The following is a 19,389-nucleotide window of genomic DNA, read 5'->3' on the forward strand; positions in this document are numbered from 1 at the left end:
CGCCAGGCCTGCTGTCACCAGATGGGATGCACCTCTTTCAGAGAGGGATAAGGATTTTGGCTCAGGAGTTGGCGGGGCTGGTAGTTAGGGCTTTAAACAAGAGTTGAAGGGGGAAGGGATAAAATCAGGCACGCTGGTGATGAGCTAAGGGATGGTGCGCTAGAATCAGAGGGACTGTGTGCCAGAGAGGTCCTTCGGTCTGCTCCACAAGGTGCTGTGTGTAGGGAAGCGCATTTGAAGTGCTTCTACACAAATGCACCCAGTATGAGGAATAAAATGGATGAGCTAGAAATCTTGGCCCAGTCCCACAGCTACAACATCATCGGCATAAGCGAAGCCTGGTGGGATGAGTCCTGTGGCTGGTGTGCTGCAATAGATGGTTACGGGCTCTTCAGGAGGGACAGGCAGGGTAGGCGAGGTGGCGGGGTGGCGATGTATGTGAAGCATGGGCTGGACTGCGTGGAACTTCAGGTTGGGGATGGCAAAGTTGAGAGCCTCTGGGTAAGGATTAAGGGACGAACAAATAAAGGGGATGTCGTTGTGGGAATCTATTACAAACCACCTGGCCAGGACGACAATGCCGATGAATTATTCTTTGCAGAACTAAGAGATGCCTCGAGGTCAACTTCCCTTGTCCATATGGGGGATTTCAACTTGCCAGACGTCAACTGGGATCACCACACGGCTGACACGAGTAAGTCCAGAAGGTTCCTAAAGCACATAGATGATAACTTCTTGGTGCAGGTGCTAAGGGATCCCACTAGGAAAGGTGCCCTCCTACATCTGTTGCTGGAGAACAGAGAGGGTCTTGTGGGGGACGTGGCAATTGGCAACCATCTCTGCCATAGTGACCATGAAGTGGTTGAATTTAGAATTTATGGTGACAGAATGAAAACTGCCACCAAAACTTCAGCCCTGGATATGGGGAAAGCAGACTTCAGGCTGCTCAGGGAACTAGTCAGCAAGGTCCCCTGGGAAGCTGCTTTTGAAGGCGTTGGCATCCATCAGTGCTGGTCAGCCTTTAAGCACTGCCTCCTAAAAGCACAAGATCAGGCAATTCCAAAATATCGGAAGACAGGCAGGTGGCACAGCCGGCCGGCCTGGCTGACCAGGGATCTTCTACTGGAGCCTAGACGGAAAAAGAAAGTGTACGGCTGCTGGAAGGGGGGTCAGGTGACGAGGAAGGAATACAGGGATGCTGTCCATGTTTGTAGGGAGAAAATTAGTGTGGCCAAAGCCCAACTACAGTTGAAGCTGGCCATGTCTGTGAGAGACAATAAAAAAGTTTTTTTTAGATATGTGAACAGAAAAAGGAGAACCAAAGAAAACATAGGTCCGCTACTTGACGGGGAAGGTCTCCTCACAGACAAGGACATAGGCGAAGCAGAGACGTTTAATGCCTTCTTCACCTCTGTCTTCAGTGCTGATGATGGGCTTTGGGACCCTGGGTGCCCTGAGCAGGAGGACCATGACGGTGGGAATGACAAACTCCCAACCGACCCTGAACACGTGCGGGATTTGCTGCTCCACCTGGATCCATACAAGTCCATGGGTCCGGATGGGATCCATCCCAGGGTGCTCAGAGAGCTGGCTGACATCATTGTGGGACCTCTCTCAATTATTTTTCAAGGATCTTGGGAATCTGGAGAGGTCCCAATAGACTGGAAGCTGGCAAATGTGCCAATTTTCAAGAAGGGCAAGAAAGAAGACCCTGGTAACTACAGGCCTGTCAGTCTCACTTCATTGCCTGGTAAAATTATGGAGATGATTCTTGAAGTTATTGAGGCGCACCTGGGGGACAATGCAGTCATTGGTCCCAGCCAACATGGGTTCACGACGGGTAGGTACTGTTTAACAAATTTTATTTCCATTTTAAAAACAAAGCTACACATTTTTACTTGACATTTCATTGATAACAATATTCACTTGTCTAGGAACAAGTCATGTTTATTCAGAATCAGGATATTAGCGTGCCTTTCCAAAAGCCAAATCCCCAGCCAGGGGATGGAGGCCAATTTTATATTGATATGGTCCAGATCAAGTTGTCACCAAAAGGTGCGCTGCATTTATCTTCATGCTCTCAGTTGTCTTTCACCTGTTTCTCCACTAGCAATGAGGCTCCAGAGCAGGTGGACTGATTTGTTAATCTGGCAAACATTTGTTCCAGGGAAAATATATTTGCGAAGGGGAAGGGAGTAGCTTGTTGCAAATTAACAAGATCATCCTTTCTGTAGTGAGGAGTCAGTTAACTTCAAACAATCTAAGGAACTGGGTAGTACCTTCTACTTAGCATAATCCATGCAGGAGCTAAAAAAAAAAAAAGCAATAATCTGATGCCATATTCCATTCCCTTTGCCACTGATCTTTAACCTCAGCTTGCCTTATTGTGATAAGGAGCTTGCCAAGAGAAGTTGTGGATGCTCTATCCCCGGAGGTGTTCAAGACCAATTCTAGCTACTTTAGTTGAAAATGAGTAAACCATTAAAAGTTACTAGAAATATCTACAGAAAATCAGTCTCAGCTACCCATACAAATTATATAGAAAATATCATGTCATCCCATTAGTCTGAGGTGACCATGGAAAATATATTACCTTTTGAACAAATCGATGAGCCTCCACAGCAGAATATGCATCTCCAGAAGGTAAGGATATTGGCCAGTGTAATCTGACCTTTTCACTTTGAGACTGCAACAAAATAGGTTTAATTATTGGTAGTCAGATATTACTGGGTAGACTATTAAGCAGTGAGTCATCCTCAATCTATATAGTGGCTACCACATTAAAACAAGAACTAACGCTGTCCCTGACAGGCATTAAGTTAGTGTCCTGCTGGACTTCTCAGATAAGTGAATGGGCCTGGAGACTGAATTACCCATTCATCTATACTTCAAGGTATGTTTCTGGGTTAAGGAAAATTGATCAACAGCATTAAGGATGTTGCATCAATGTAGTAGTAACAATCACTCAAGACTTTTACTTGCCATTAAGAGACCCCACCATAGGTAAATTCTGTTGCATACTGTATGTCTACTGGTAAGTCTTATAATTCTTAACCAAGTCAGTGTATTCACAAGCCTAAATGCTTAAGACAAAGGATGTACCACTTTGTTATTCCCTCTCATTTTATACGCTACTATATGTTCTCATATACTATATATTTAATCCCATGCATTTTATCTCTTTTTCATCTTTTTCTCATCCTTGCCACAGAAGTGTATTCAAGAAATGAGTTAGAGAAGTAGCTAGAGCCTACACATTTTTTTAAAGTAAAAAAGAAACATCAGTAGAACTATATCTTTCCTATTTCACATACCGCTATCACCAAAAGAAACTTCAGGGCAGTAATTAGGATTTGAGAAATAGCTGCAGTGTTTGATATTCTTACTTGCACAGGGCATTAGCTACGTATGTGATAATTAAATTTTCTCACAAATACAAAGATAAGCTTTATACAGGACCCTAATATACTTCTTTAAGAATTAGAAACCAGAGATATTCCATTAGGTTAACACTTATACTGTCCTTTTCTATGTGAACTGTGAAGTCACATTCTCAAAATTAGTGTTAAGCAACAGTATTCAACCATACAAAAATTAAGAACTAAATTCCAATTATAAGTGTCAGTATAAAATATCTAGAGTTTCAGGAGATGCACCCCAGGATTGAGTTTAAGTCACAAAAGTCTTCTATGAAGTGCCCATCATTAACATTTTTCAAGCATCGATACCCGTTCTTCCATTTTATCCTGCCTATCGAGAGCAGCTTCAACAGCATCAAAGAATTCTTCTTCATTAATCAGACTATTAGGACCCTCCTAGAGCATAAGAAACAAAACTAGTTTAAATTTTTGGAGACAAGAGCTCCAGCTAAGTTTAATATTGGAAATATATATGTATATATTATGCATATAACTGATAGAAGGAAATTCCTCCACAGACCTCAAATATTTTCACCAATATTCTTAGATTACAATTCAACTGAAAACCCTACTTGTTAAAGGAAGTTATTCCCTCTAACTACAATTTAGTGGTAGTTATATAAACAAGTAAAAGCAAACAGGAAACTGAGGATTGAGGAAGTGGCAATACACTTTGACATCAGATTTAAGCTTTTATTAACATATCTCCTCTTAAAACTGTTTAAAGTGTGTCAGAAAAGTAAGCATACTATCATAGTTGTGCAGTTAGACTTCTTCTGAGTATTCATTCCAGTGTCTTAGGGTAAATTTCAGATATGTACTCAAAACATAACAATACAAGATAAAATCCTGGGAATCTCTTGAGAATTCTTGGAAAGAACAGTTTAGCACTAAACAGCAGGTAGAGTTGAGTCAAGTATTAAAAACTTAAGTCTAAATACAAAAAATGGTAATTTAAGAAGACTAGGTTTGATGCTTTTATTGTATTGTAAAACAAACCAGTCTAGCAAGTTTCATAAAACTACAACAGGGATATCTGGGAGAAGCAGCTGGGTTCATAATCAGGTAGACAAAGTCCAACTTCCTATCCATCTTCTTCTTTTACATTTCATGCCTATGTCATAGCAGAGAACCTAAGCACAACTATCTTTTAAATATCTCAACGCATTACTACTATTTCTCAGGCTATGATTTGTAAACAGAAACAAGTGCTTGATTAATCTACATGAGAGGGTCAAGTTCTTGCAAATTACAGAAACTACAATATAGATGCATTAGCTTAAACTACCTTCTGAAGAAGAATATATCTTAGAATTTTACTAAATACCTGAGGAGGAAGCTGATGAAATATGCAATTTGTCAGCTGAAGCAGGACTTAAAATGATTGAATTTATGAACACATTTAAAGTGGCAGTGATGTTGCCTTCAGGGGGCAGTGGCGACCTGGTTCAGGAACGGCACGGCGGCCAACCCCAGGCCGCTCGGTCCATCGGCTCACAGACACCAATGTGGTGGATGGCAAATGGCGTTTATTGTCGAGTCACATGGGCTTATATACCCGAGGCCCATAGCGTCACTTCCGCTTGCTTACATCACAGGCCACACGCCACTGTCCATCAAGGGAGGGGCTCCACCTTTCCGTACATCGCGACATCTTCCGTCCGCCAGACCCTAACTACCCACACAGTGACAAGTTAAAAATCAATTTAAGTTAAACTTCAGATTCTAGGACTACCTCTGTAGTCAGGGTTTTCATATTTGCATTACATACTATACAGCTAACCCATTAAAAAGCAAACATACAAAACTATTGCATATGGATAGAGCAACAACAACCAAAAAAAATCACAAGTAATTAGAAATATCTGTAAGAAAAATGCTCTAGACAAAAGCAGAACAAGAAAATCTGGGGTAAATACAGACTTCTATTCTCAAGAAGTTAAGGACTGAGATTCTTCATCCAGTTTCCATTTCCAAGGTAGAAAAATAAAAGTGGTATGAACACCTAACACCTTGATTTACAAACACACACACAAAAATACACACACACCACTTTTGAGAAATAAACCAGTCTTTGAACGCCTTAGCATTTTTTAAATTATCCAAGCAGAATTTCTACCTCATAGTCCAGCCCTCCAAAGTGGGACTTTTTCTTCAGTTCTGTCAAAGCATTTTTGTATGCTTCTTCTATTCTTCTCCTCTTCTCCATGTCCTGCAAAATTACACAACCATGTAATGCAGCAAGAATGAACTGGCTGATAATAGTAAATATGCCAGCCAATAAATGGAATAACCAGTATAGTGTTTTTTTTTTCCTAAGGAAAGATTACAAACCTGCAGATTTTATTTGCATGAATGCATGATGTGTGCCCATATAAACGCGTATATAATACAAAGCTTGGAAAGCTAGTTGTCTTGAGGATAGCTTTTTTAAGGTCATGTGGAAGAAACCAGATCAGCAAGCAAAAACTGGTATCTAGTTTAAACATAGCTATTCATGGTTTGTTGAGGGTCAGACTTGGTATCTGACTGACAGTTTATATAAATCTCCTTGACTGTTGTGGTTTAACAGGGCCGGCAGCAAAGCACCACTCAGCCCTTTGCTCACCCTTCCCCCCTGCAGTGGGATGGGGGAGTGTCCTGGTTTCAGTTAGAACAGAATTAATTTTCTTCCTAGTAGCTGGTGGAATGCTGTGTTTTGGCTTAGGATGAGAAGAGTGCTGATAACACCCCGATGCTTTAATTGTTGCAGAGCAGTGCTTATACCAAGCCAAGGATATCTCAGCCTTTTGCTCTGTCCTGCCAACGGGCAGGCTGGGGGTGCAGTAAGAGCTGGGAGGGGACAGACCCAGGACAGGTGACCCAAACTAGCCAAAGGGGTATTCACAGAATCACAGAATTTCTAGGTTGGAAGAGACCTCAAGATCATCGAGTCCAACCTCTAACCTAACACTAACAGTCCCCACTAAACCATATCCCTAAGCTCTATATCTAAACGTCTTTTGAAGACTTCCAGGGATGGTGACTCCACCACTTCCCTGGGCAGCCTGTTCCAGTGCCTAACAACCCTTTCAGTAAAGAAGTTCTTCCTAACATCTAACCTAAAACTCCCCTGGCGTAACTTTAGCCCATTCCCCCTCGTCCTGTCACCAGGCACGTGGGAGAACAGGCCAACCCCCACCTCTCTACAGCCTCCTTTAAGGTATCTGTAGAGAGCGATAAGGTCACCCCTGAGCCTCCTCTTCTCCAGGCTGAACAAGCCCAGCTCCTTCAGCCGCTCCTCATAAGACTTGTTCTCCAGGCCCCTCACCAGCTTCGTCGCCCTTCTCTGGACCCGCTCAAGCACCTCGATGTCCTTCTTGTAGCGAGGGGCCCAAAACTGAACACAGTACTCAAGGTGCGGCCTCACCAGGGCCGAGTACAGGGGGACGATCACCTCCCTAGCCCTGCTGGTCACACTGTTTCTGATACAAGCCAGGATGCTGTTGGCCTTCTTGGCCACCTGAGCACACTGCTGGCTCATATTCAGCCGACTGTCCACCATCACTCCCAGGTCCTTCTCTGCCTGGCAGCTTTCCAACCAGTCCTCTCCCAGCCTGTAGCTCTGCTTGGGGTTATTGCGCCCCAGGTGCAGGACCTGGCACTTGGCCTTGTTAAACTTCATGCAGTTGACCTCAGCCCATCGGTGCAGCCTATCCAGATCCTCCTGCAGAGCCTTCCTACCCTCGAGCAGATCGACACACGCACCTAACTTGGTGTCATCTGCAAACTTACTGAGGGTGCACTCAATGCCCTCGTCCAGATCATTGATGAAGATGTTAAAGAGGACCGGCCCCAGCACCGAGCCCTGGGGGACGCCACTAGTGACCGGCCTCCAACTGGACTTGACTCCATTTACCACAACTCTTTGGGCCCGGCTATCCAGCCAGTTTCTAACCCAACGAAGCGTGCGCCAGTCCAAGCCAAGAGCAGCCAGTTTCTTGAGGAGAATGCTGTGGGAGACGGTGTCAAAAGCCTTGCTGAAGTCAAGGTAGACCACATCCACAGCCTTTCCCTTGTCCACCCAGCGCGTCACTTTGTCATAGAAGGAGATCAGGTTCATCAAGCAGGATCTGCCTTTCATAAACCCATGCTGACTGGGCCTGATTGCCTGCTTCCCCTGCAAGTGCTGCATGATGACTCCCAAGAGGATCTGCTCCATGAGCTTCCCTGGTACTGAGGTCAAACTGACAGGCCTGTAGTTCCCCGGGTCAGCCCTCCGGCCCTTCTTGTAGATGGGCGTCACATTCGCTAGCTGCCAGTCAGTTGGGACCTCCCCCGATAGCCAGGACTGCTGATAAATGATGGATAGGGGCTTGGCCAGCTCCTCTGCCAGTTCTCTCAGTACCCTTGGGTGGATCCCATCCGGCCCCATCGACTTGTGCACATCCAAGTGCCGTAGCAGGTCACCAACCAGTTCTTCGTGGATGGTGAGGGCCACATCCTGCTCCCCATCCCCTTCCACCAGCTCAGGGTACTGGGTATCCAGAGAACAACCGGTATTGCTGCTAAAGACTGAGGCAAAGAAGGCATTGAGCACCTCTGCCTTTTCCTCATCTCTTGTAACTAAGTTTCCCCCCGCAACCAGTAAAGGATGGAGATTCTCCTTAGTCCTCCTTTTTGTGTTGATGTGTTTGTAAAAACGTTTTTTGTTATCTTTAACGGCAGTAGCCAGATTGAGCTCCAGATGAGCTTTGGCCTTCCTAGTTTTGTCCCCGCATAGCCTCGCTACATCCTTATAGTCCTCCCTAGTGGCCTGCCCACTTTTCCAAAGATTATAAACCCTCTTTTTTCTCCTAAGCTCAAGCCACAATTCTCTGTTGAGCCAGGCTGGTCTTCTTCCCCGCTGGCTCATCTTTGGGCACATGGGAACAGACCGCTCCTGCGCCATTAGGATTTGCCTCTTGAAGAGCGCTCAGCCTTCCTGGACCCCTCTGCCCTTCAGAACCGCCTCCCAAGGGATTCCACCAACTAGTGTCCTGAGCAGCCCAAAGTCAGCCCTCCGAAAGTCCAATACAGTGGTTTTACTGGTTCCCTTCCTGGCCTCGCCAAGAATAGTGAACTCCACCATTTCGTGGTCACTCTGCCCAAGACAGCTCCCGACAATCACATCCTCCACCAGTCCTTCTCTGTTTGTGAAGAGAAGGTCTAGCAGGGCACCACCCCTGGTAGGTTCACTAATCAGCTGCCTCAGGAAGCTATCTTCCACGCTCTCCAGAAACCTCCTAGACTGCTTTCTCTGGGCTGTGTTGTGCTTCCAGGATATGTCTGGGAAGTTGAAGTCCCCCACGAGTACAAGCGCTGAAGATTTCGCAGCTTCTGTCAGCTGCCTGTAGAACTCCTCATCCGTCTCCTCATCCTGGTTCGGCGGTCTATAGCAGACCCCGACCAGGACACTAGCCTTGTTGTCCCTGCCGATCCTAACCCAAAGGGACTCAATCTTGTCATTCCTAGCCTCGAGTTCTACAACATCGAAAGACTCTCTAATATAGAGAGCCACACCGCCACCCCTTCTGTGCTGCCTGTCCCTTCTGAAGAGCCTATAGCCAGGCATCGCAGCACTCCAGTCATGAGACTGGTCCCACCACGTTTCCGTGATGGCAACCAAGTCGTAGCCTGCCCGCTGCACGATGGCTTCCAGCTCCTCCTGTTTGTTACCCATGCTGCGTGCATTGGTGTAGATGCACTTCAGCTAGGCCATTACCTTATTCCCCGGCCTAGCCATTGTTCCCCCTGGCACACCTCCAACAAACCTTATTTCAGCCCTGTCCCCCTTCTTACCTAGTTTAAAGCCCTATCAATGAGCCCCGCCAGCTCCTGGCCAAGGATCCTTTTTCCCCTAAAGGATAGGGACCCGTCTATGGCCATCAGACCAGGTGCTGAATAAACTGCCCCATGGTCGAAAAACCCAAGATCTCTGCGTTGGCACCAGCCCCGGAGCCACGTGTTTAACAGGTGGGCTTTCCTTGTCCTCTCCGTACCCCTCCCTGTCACCGTAGGGATGGACGAAAACACTACCTGCACTCCCGCTCCATCCACTAACCGTCCCAGCCCCCTAAAGTCTCTTTTGATTGCCTTCAGGCTTCTGTCTTCAATGTCGTCACTGCCCGCCTGGACTATCAGAAGAGGATAATAATCAGAGGGGCGTACCAGGCTGGGAAGCTTCCTGGCAACGTCCCTGACCCTGGCCCCAGGGAGGCAGCAGACTTCCTTACAGGTAGGGTCAGGCAGACAAATAGGGCCCTCTGTTCCCCTAAGGATAGAGTCTCCCACAACAATCACCCTTCTGTCTTTCTTGATGGAGGCAGTCCTGAGGCGTGGAGTCGACCTCCTCGCCCTAGGCATCCTCCTGGGAACACTTTCTACCTCTTCCTCAGTTGCTGGTTTATCAAGCTCCAGGGCCTCAAACCTGTTGCGTAAGGGCACCTGGGAAGGTGGGGCCGGAAGGGGAGGGCATCGCCTACCATGTCGAGCAGGGACCTGTCTCCATTCCTCCTCAACTCCCAGATCCCCTCCCTCTGCCCGACGGCGACAGGGCAGGGGCTCCACCCCCATTTGGGGTGTCTCACCTTGATACCTCTCCTTGAGGCCCTGTAGGGAGTTACTCCACAAGTCTATCTCCCGCTCACACTCCCTGATGGCCCTCAACCTCTCCACCTCCTCCTTGAGATCCGCCACCATGCGGATCAGGTCATCCACCTGCTCGCACCTCACGCACACAGTGTCTCTGCCTCCCGCCGATGGCAGCAGCAGGCTCTGACACTCCCTGCATCTGGTGACCTAAACCGCTGCATTCTTTAACGGGTAGTCGGTCTGGGTGTGTACCGACATCCTGGAGAGCGCACCGTGCCTGGTGGAGACCATTATCGCCTAGCTAACGACTGTCGTTAAGAGGTGTTCGTGTGGGCAGGGGGTTGCTCTCCGCCCTTCCTGCAGGAACTGCCGCGCCACTCCCCTCTAACGCGCCACGCCCTGTTTGCCCGCCCTGTTCGCCAGGCTCCTGGTCGCTCGCGCTCCCTAGGGGCTGCTTTTGAACGGCCGGGGAGGGGGCGCTGCTGGCTCCGCCTTCGCCTCGTCAGCCTCCCTCACGAGGGCTGCCGGGTCCTGGCGGCTCCCTGAAGTAGGCTCGATGCCGGAAAATTAGCCCTGCCTGGCCCGATCCCCCGCTCCGCTGCAGAACGCGTCTGCCCCGGAGCCGATCGCCTCGGCAAATGGCGATCCATACCATCTGACTTCATGCTAAACAATATATAGGGGTGGCTAGCCACTGTGACCCCTACGATGGATTCTGCAGCCGCTCCAGTTCCAGCTCCTGCAGCCACTCCTGTCCCAGCTCCTGCAGCCGCTCCAGTTCCAGCTCCTGCAGCCGCTCCAGTTCCAGCTCCTGCAGCTGCTCCAGTCCCAGCTCCTGCAGCCCCTCTAGTCCCAGCTCCTGCCGCTACTCCAGTCCCAGCTCCTGCAACTGCTCCAACTCCAGTTCCTGCAGCCGCTCCAGCTCCAGTTCCTGCAGCTGATCCAGCTCCTGCAGCCACTCCAGCTCCTGTGGCTGGGTCAGAGAAACGAGCTGTAGCAGTGCAAGTTGACCCTGCAGAGGGTATTCCAACCTCTGTGGTAGACCCTGTAACAAGGTCAGAGAAACGAGCAGTAGCAGTGCAAGCTGCCCCTGTAGAGAAGGTGAAAAAATGGTATAGAGATTCAGGTCATTTAGAACGCAGAGAGTCTTCTGCCAAATCTAGGTATAGAGATGACGGAGACAATGACGACGCTGGGCCATCAAGGATTCAGGAGGAGGAAGATGAGGATGCCGAAAAATCAACAGTAACTACCCGAAGCCTAAACGAGCGTGAGTTACGAGATGTGCGAAAAGATTTTGGTCGCTGTATAGGTGAGCAGCTTGTCACCTGGCTGCTCCGATGTTGGGACACTGGAGCCAATTGTGTGGAATTAGACGGCAGGGAAGCCAAGCGACTGGGATCCCTTGCTAGAGACGCAGGCATTGACAAAGCAATTGCAGATGGAGCACAATCTCACAGCCTCTGGAGGCGTCTCCTCTCAGCTGTGAGGGAAAGGTATCCCTTCAAGGAAGAGCTTTTATGTCTACCAGGCAAGTGGACCACTATGGAGAAGGGAATCCAGTACCTGAGGGAATTAGCCGTACGGGAAGTGATTTATGAGGATCCAGACCTCAGACAAACATCCAAAGATCCAGATGAAGTCAGGTGTACACGACCCATGTGGCGGAAGTTTGTACGGAGTGCACCATCATCATATGCCAGCTCATTGGCAATAATGGCCTGGAAAGAGGATGAGGAACCCACAGTGGATGAAGTGGCTAAACAACTCCGGCAGTACGAAGAAAGTCTCTCCTCTTCTTTACAGGCCTGCATCTCAGCGGTGGAGAAACTTTCTGAAGAGTTCCACCAACTTAAAGAGAATCTATCGTCCTCCCCACCTGAACCAACCAGTGTCCAACGACCGAAAGAGAACACTTGGGAGAAACTTTCTGAAAAGTTTCACCAACTTGAAGAGAGATTATTCTCCTCCACACCTGTACAAAGCAGTGTCTCAGCTATCAGGGGTAGGCGTTCATCCACACAAGGAAGACGATATGGTGGGTACTCACCCCGTGCCACCCTGTGGTTTTCCTTACGAGACCATGGAGAGGACATGAGAAAATGGGATGGAAGATCTACCGCGACCCTAGAGGCATGGGTACGTGAGTTGCAAAAGAAAACAATTGGGAAAAAGGGATTCTCTGAAAAGTTTGCTGCTCCAACTTCCAGCAGACAGTCCTTCAAACACAGAAACGAAGAAGATTCTGACCAGGATTAGGGGGGCCCTGCCTCCAGCCAGGGGGAGGAAAGGGACAATCGAGTTTATTGGACTGTGTGGATTCGATGGCCTGGCACGTCACACGCACAGAAGTATAAGGCTTTAGTAGACACCGGTGCACAATGTACTATAATGCCATCGAGCTATAAAGGACCAGAGCCCATTTGTATTTGTGGAGTGACAGGGGGATCTCAGCAGTTGACTGTATTGAAGTGAGTCTGACTGGGAATGAGTGGGAAAAGCACCGCATTGTGACTGTCCCGGATGCTCCATGTATCCTTGGCATAGACTATCTTAGAAGAGGATATTTCAAGGACCCAAAAGGGTTCCGGTGGGCTTTTGGTATAGCTGCCTTAGAGACAGAGGGCATTAAACAGTTGTCTACCTTGCCTGGTCTCTCAGAGGACCCCTCTGTTGTGGGGTTGCTGAGGGTCGAAGAACAGCAAGTGCCAATCGCTACCACAACTGTGCACCGGGGGCAATATCGCACTAACCGAGACTCCCTGATTCCCATCCATAAGCTAATTCGTCAATTGGAGAGCCAAGGAGTGATCAGCAAGACTCATTCACCTTTCAATAGTCCCATATGGCCAGTGCGAAAGTCTAATGGCGAGTGGAGACTAACAGTGGACTATCGTGGCCTGAACGAAGTGATGCCACCACTGAGCGCTGCAGTGCCGGACATGCTGGAACTTCAGTACGAACTTGAATAGAAAGGCAGCCAAGTGGTACGCCACAATTGATATCGCTAATGCATTTTTCTCCATCCCTTTAGCAGCAGAGTGCAGGCCACAGTTTGCCTTCACTTGGAGGGGAGTCCAATATACTTGGAATCGGCTGCCCCAGGGGTGGAAACACAGCCCTACCATTTGCCATGGACTGATCCAGTCTGCGCTAGAGCAGGGGGAAGCTCCTGAACACCTGCAGTACATCGATGACATTATTGTGTGGGGTGACACAGCAGAGGAAGTTTTCGAGAAAGGGAAGAAAATAGTCCAAATCCTTCTGAAAGCCGGTTTTGCCATAAAACAAAATAAAGTCAAAGGACCTGCACGAGAGATCCAGTTTTTAGGAATAAAATGGCAAGATGGACGTCGTCAAATTCCAATGGATGTGATCAACAAAATAACAGCTATGTCTCCACCAACTAGCAAAAAAGAAACACAGACTTTCCTAGGCTTCGTGGGGTTTTGGAGAATGCACATTCCCAAATTACAGTCTGATTGTAAACCCGCTCTACCAAGTAACCCGTAAGAAGAATGAGTTTGAATGGGGCCCTGAACAACGACAAGCCTTTGAACAAATCAAGCAGGAAATAGTCCATGCAGTAGCCCTTGGGCCAGTTCGAACAGGACCAGATGTAAAGAATGTGCTCTACACTGCAGCCGGGGAGAACGGCCCCACCTGGAGCCTCTGGCAGAAAGAACCTGGGGAAACTCGAGGTCGGCCCCTGGGGTTTTGGAGTCGGGGATACAGAGGATCTGAGGCCCGCTATACTCCAACTGAAAAGGAGATATTGGCAGCATATGAAGGAGTTCGATCTGCGTCGGAGGTGGTCGGTACTGAAGCGCAGCTCCTCTTGGCACCCCGATTGCCGGTATTAGGCTGGATGTTCAAGGGAAGGGTCTCTTCTACGCATCATGCAACTGATGCGCCAAGGAATCTTGGAAGTGATTATGGACTAGCCAGAAGGCAAATACTTTGGGATGTCATCAGAGGAGGAGGTGGTCCGTGCTGAAGAAGCTCCACAGTACAACAAGCTACCAGAAAATGAGAAGAAAAATGCCCTGTTCACTGATGGGTTCTGTCGTATTGTGGGAAAGCATCGGAGATGGAAGGCTGCTGTATGGAGTCGTACACGAGGAGTTGCAGAAGCTGCTGAGGAAGAAGGTGAATCGAGTCAGTTTGCAGAAGTGAAAGCCATACAGCTGGCTTTAGATATTGCTGAATGAGAAAAGTGGCCAGTTCTCTATCTGTATACTGATTCATGGATGGTAACAAACCCTGTGGGGGTGGTTACTGCAATGGAAGCAAAACAACTGGCAGCATAGGGGCAAACCCATCTGGGCTGCTGCATTTTGGCAAGATATTGCTGCTCGGGTAGAGAACCTGGCTGTAAAGGTATGCCACGTAGATGCTCATGTGCCCAAGAATCGGGCCACTGAAGAACATCAAAACAACCAGCAGGTGGATCAGGCTGCTAAGATTGAAGTGGCTCAGGTGGACCTGGACTGGCAGCCATAAGGGTGAATTATTTATAGCCCGATGGGCCCATGACACCTCAGGCCATCAAGGGAGAGATGCAACATACAGATATGCTCGTGATCGAGGGGTGGACCTGACCATAAACACTATAGCACAGGTTATCCGTGAATGTGAAACGTGCTACAATCAAGAAAGCCCTTGCAATTACAGGCCTGTCAGTCTCATGTCAGTGCCTGGTAAAATTATGGAGAAGATTATCCTGGAGTTACTGAAGCACACCTGGGGTAACATGGCTTCATGAGTGGTTTGTCCTGTTTGACTAACTTGATTTCCATTTATGATAAGATCACCCATCTAATCGATTAAGGGAAACTAGCTGATGTGATCTGTTTGTATTTCAGTAAAGCTTTTGACACAGTTTCCCATAGGATTCTACTGCAGCACACAGCTAGACAAAAACATCATCCGATGGGTGAGCAATTGGCTGATGGACAGGGCTCAAAGGGTTGTGGTAAATGGGGCCGCATTAGGCTGGTGGACGGTCACTCCGTCAAGCCTCAAGGCTCCATTTTATGGCCAGTCCTCTTCAATGCTTTTATAAATGATTTGGATGTAGGACTAGAAGCTGTTTGAACAAATTTGATGATGACACTAAACTTGGAGGAATTGTTGACTCTGTTGAGGGTGGAAAGGCCTTGGCAGAGAGATCTGGACAGATTGGAAAGCTGGGCAATCACCAACCGCATGAAGTTTAACAAGAGCAAGTGCCGGGTCCTGCATCTGGGACGGGGCAACCCTGGCTATATGTACAGGCTGGGCGACGAGATGCTGGAGAGCAGCCCCACAGAGAGGGATCTGGGGGTTGTGGTTGATAGCAAGCTGAATATGAGCCAGCAGTGTGCCCTGGCAGCCAGGAGGGCCAACTGTATCCTGGGGTGCATCAAGCACGGCATTGCTAGTCGGTCGAGGGAAGTGATTGTCCTGCTCTACTCTCTGCTGGTGCAGCCTCACCTTGAGTACTGTGTGCAGTTCTGGGCACCACAGTAAAAAAGGATGTGAAACTATTGGAGTGTCCGGAGGAAGGCTACAAAGATGGTGAAGGGTCTAGAGGGGAAGAGGTATGAGGAGTGGCTAAGGTCACTTGGCCTGTTCAGCCTGGAAAAGAGGAGGCTGAGAGGAGACCTTATTGCAGTCTACAGCTTCCTTGCGATGGGTAGCAGAGGGGCAGGTGCTGATCTGTTCTCTTTAGTGACCAGTGATAGGACCCGTGGGAATCGTGTCAAGCTGCAACAGGGGAGCTTCTGACTGAACATCAGGAAGAGGTTCTTCACTGAGAGGGTTGTCGTGCACTGGAACAGGCTCCCCAGGGACATAGTCATGGCAGCAAGCATGTTGGAGTTCAAGACGCATTTGGACTGTACTCTTAGTCATATGGTCTGAAAATTTGGGTAGACCTGTGTGGACTCGACAATCCTTATGGGTCCCTTCCAACTCAGGATATTCTGTGATCATTTAGCAACCTAACTTGAACTTTAAAGATTCAGTGGAAAACTGTCAAAGACTGAAAGGCTGAGTTTACCAACTGGGAATTTTGTGGAAGCATTCACTCTGAAACATTTATTTTACAGTTCCTAAAGTAAAATTTGAAAAGTAAAGCAACAGTTTTGATGTGTTGAAAAAACAAGGTAGCATAGTTTTCCAAAAAATTCTTAGAAAAAAAGCAACATTTACATGAAAACAGCCTTTATCTGTGAATGTAGTTTTTTCTCTTCCTGAAACTATCAAAAACTGGTGATTATCAATAAAAATGTTTCATGAAATTTTGCAAGTTTACCTATTTTGAAAGTAACTGGAGAGCCCTGAAAATACATAAAGCATGACTTATTTATAAGTCATTGAGAGAAAGCATAGAAGTTTCACCGGAATGAGAAAACAAAACCCACAAAAATGCCAAAAAAATCCACCCCCTAAAAAAACCACCACTTTTTCTTTACTTTGATCTGCAAATTAGTGATAATTCAGATGTGTCAAAAAAGACAACTCTGCATTCCAAATCTGCCAGCTTCTCTTGTAAACAGCATTTATTAATGCAGAAATTGTGAAATTGCTTGACTGCAGAGCAGAAGAGTTACTGGCATTAATAAGATTATGGAAAATTTAATGAGACATTTAATTTACAATCGTCATGGGTGAACAAAATAAAATACCTAACAAACACATTAATCTTAAAGTAAATGTTTAGAAAATAAGTTTGCACATTAATTTCAATTAGTAAGACCAATAAAGCTCATGAAGCTTTCAACCTTTAGAATGTAATTTAAAAACCTTTCATTTATTTACAATATGGTTTATAGAGAAAGGCACACTTCATTATAACACTATATTCAAACTCTAATCACCTCTGTATTTAAAAAATTCTGCTGAACTTTAACATTCAAAATATTTTAGGACAGTTATAATTTTCAAATAGATTTGCTTGAAGTTCAGCAGACAAATCTATCCATGCATCTTTAGGCCCTTCTATGCCTACATCTATTTATCAGATGACAGAACCATGTTCTTTGCTCAGGCCCTACTTACAGAAGAGACTTTTACAAAGAAACGTTTAGCCACTAGAGAAACAAGGTGAAAAGCCAAAAGAAGCCCCACAACTAAAGTGGAAGAAATAATGTTACTAGAGGTCTAAATACCTGCTGTCTTTAAGTTCTTTTGTAGGGTGTACATAGGTGGCAAGGTGTTGGTAGTGGGGCGGTTACAGGAGGGCCTCCATGGGAGAAGGTCAGGGGCTGCCCCACATCAGACACAATGAATGCCTGTGTGGTGCCAGGTATTCTGTCTGCCAGGTTAAACCACAATACAAGTTAAAGACATTTTTTCAACACAAGTAAAAGGAAAATGATCTTACCTTATCTAGTCTTTTTTTCCAGCTTTCTTCACGTTTTACCATGAGTTCAATACAATGAGAGAGTGTAGCAAGGATTCCAACAGTAGTTGCCTTGAAAGTTAGAGCTTCTCCTTTAAAGTCTATGCCATTCATTCCTTTGGGTGTCACATAGGGAAACACTAAAAAAACACAAATCATTCACTGATAGCTGCCTTTAACTCAAATGAGCATTTTACACGTATGCTTTACATTACAACTATTTGAAGAAAATATACTGGCTAGGAAGTAAATTTAAAAATAAAATTCAAAAGCGCTAATAGTTTTCAGCTATCCACAGAATAAGGAAAGAGATTCAAAAGGAGGAATACATTCCTTCAGCTTCCTATACTGTGTTTCAAGTCTGCTGTGATGCTGTATAAGTATGCAAAACACATGAGTGGTAATACTTCATAACAATAGCAGTTTGACAGCTTGAAGTGCTAATACAGTACTAAGAAAAGAACAATTTCAAAATGCAATTAAACCCAAAATTCAAGGCTGTTTAAGCATGTAATTTTAAGACCACAAAGTAAAAAGTATTTATCAAAGTATCAAATGTGTTGAATTATCCAAGTACTGTGGGTTTTGCAGTTCAAATAACTACTTCATGAAGTCAACCAAGCCATGTGTTGCTAAGGCTATTTTAAAAAGTCACTTAAAATGTGTGACAAAAAAGTACCTATTATATGTCAAACTTGTATGTATGATTACAGAATAACAACTCAAACAGTACATATTAATGTTATAAAATATTAGAAAGCAGAAGTAACACCCATGTTGAAGCTGACTGAGGCCCGCATGTTAAAGTAACTCCTGCTATGCCATGGAGCAAGCAAATGACTTATCACCAAGGGTTTTTGTTTGTTTTTGTTTTTAATAGAGTCTGTCAGTTTGTCAATCTGCCACTTATGGTTTAAGAAGTCCAAATAAATATTTGTGTAAGTTTATCCAATATCTGTCTGTGAGAAACACTCCGTAGCCAATAACTTAGGCTCAGGCGAGGATCTCAGTGGAGTAGTAATTTATTCGCAATTGCAATAGCGGGCGCCCCACAAGCAGGAGAGAGCGCATCTACTAGTTCCAAAACACAGTTTATATACCTTTTGATGGCAGGACCCTCCCCTGTTTCCCCACTGAGTGGGTAATCCAGGTTCACAATCTGATGCTTCACAAACAATGCATGGCCTTCAGTTGCCGGCCTGTTAAATTTCAAATTTCTTTTGACATTTTTACTGCTTGAAGTGGTAATGTTTCTTCACTTATCTGACTTGACTTGACACCGTGATTTTCACCTAATTGTCCTAAGGAGTCTGGTTGTCTGCATTTTACTAGGTCGCCTGCTAAACTTTCTTATCACTGTAAGCATATCTCAGTACCACATTCCCTCCTTCTAAACAATGTAACTCTGCAAAAACAACATTTCTATTCCCACATGTCTGCAAAGGTGAAATAGAGCTTTCAAGCAGCTCAGTTCTTATAGGGGAGAGAAATGCAATTGCTGTTCTCTAATGACACTGTATCTACACCTAGGGAACAGAAAGCAAGAGTCCTACGGTATTAAGGCATGGTTTAAGTCTTCAGAGGTTTTATATGACCTCCTTTCACAAGCAATCAAACTATTTTTCAAACAAATGATTACTGACCACATACTCCTTCAAATACCTCAACAAACATATATGCTATGGTAGAATACAACTTATTTTTTGTTTCATGTTAGTCAAGAATATTCCTTAAAAGATAGAGATAGTGGGGGTTGGAGCAAAAAATAAAGTAAGAGAAAGAAAAATATGTTTCAGAAACAATAATGAGCAGAAGAGCTCTTCCTCCCCCTAATAGCTTCAGAGAGAACACAGAAGAGACTGAAACTGAAAGTAGTACAAGCTGATAAAGTGGTGATGCAGTGGATTCACTGAGAATAATAAAAATTAGACAAAAGATTTACCCATAACACACTTCACTACTAAAAAAAAT

General features: G+C 46.0%; 1 protein-coding gene across 1 annotated transcript in view; it reads right to left on the minus strand.

Annotated features, from left to right (window-relative positions):
• Positions 1-2,316: 2,316 nt before the first annotated feature.
• The window catches only part of LOC137847423 (ceramide transfer protein-like), a 194,028-nt gene continuing 176,955 nt past the window's right edge, over positions 2,317-19,389 (minus strand). Inside the window, 3 exon segments of the mRNA XM_068665698.1 lie at positions 2,317-3,815; positions 5,539-5,631; positions 17,401-17,558. Coding sequence (XP_068521799.1) covers positions 3,705-3,815; positions 5,539-5,631; positions 17,401-17,558 — 362 coding nt within the window. The 3' untranslated portion in view covers positions 2,317-3,704.

Source organism: Anas acuta, chromosome W, assembly GCF_963932015.1.
Source record: "Anas acuta chromosome W, bAnaAcu1.1, whole genome shotgun sequence".
Taxonomy (NCBI): domain Eukaryota; kingdom Metazoa; phylum Chordata; class Aves; order Anseriformes; family Anatidae; genus Anas; species Anas acuta.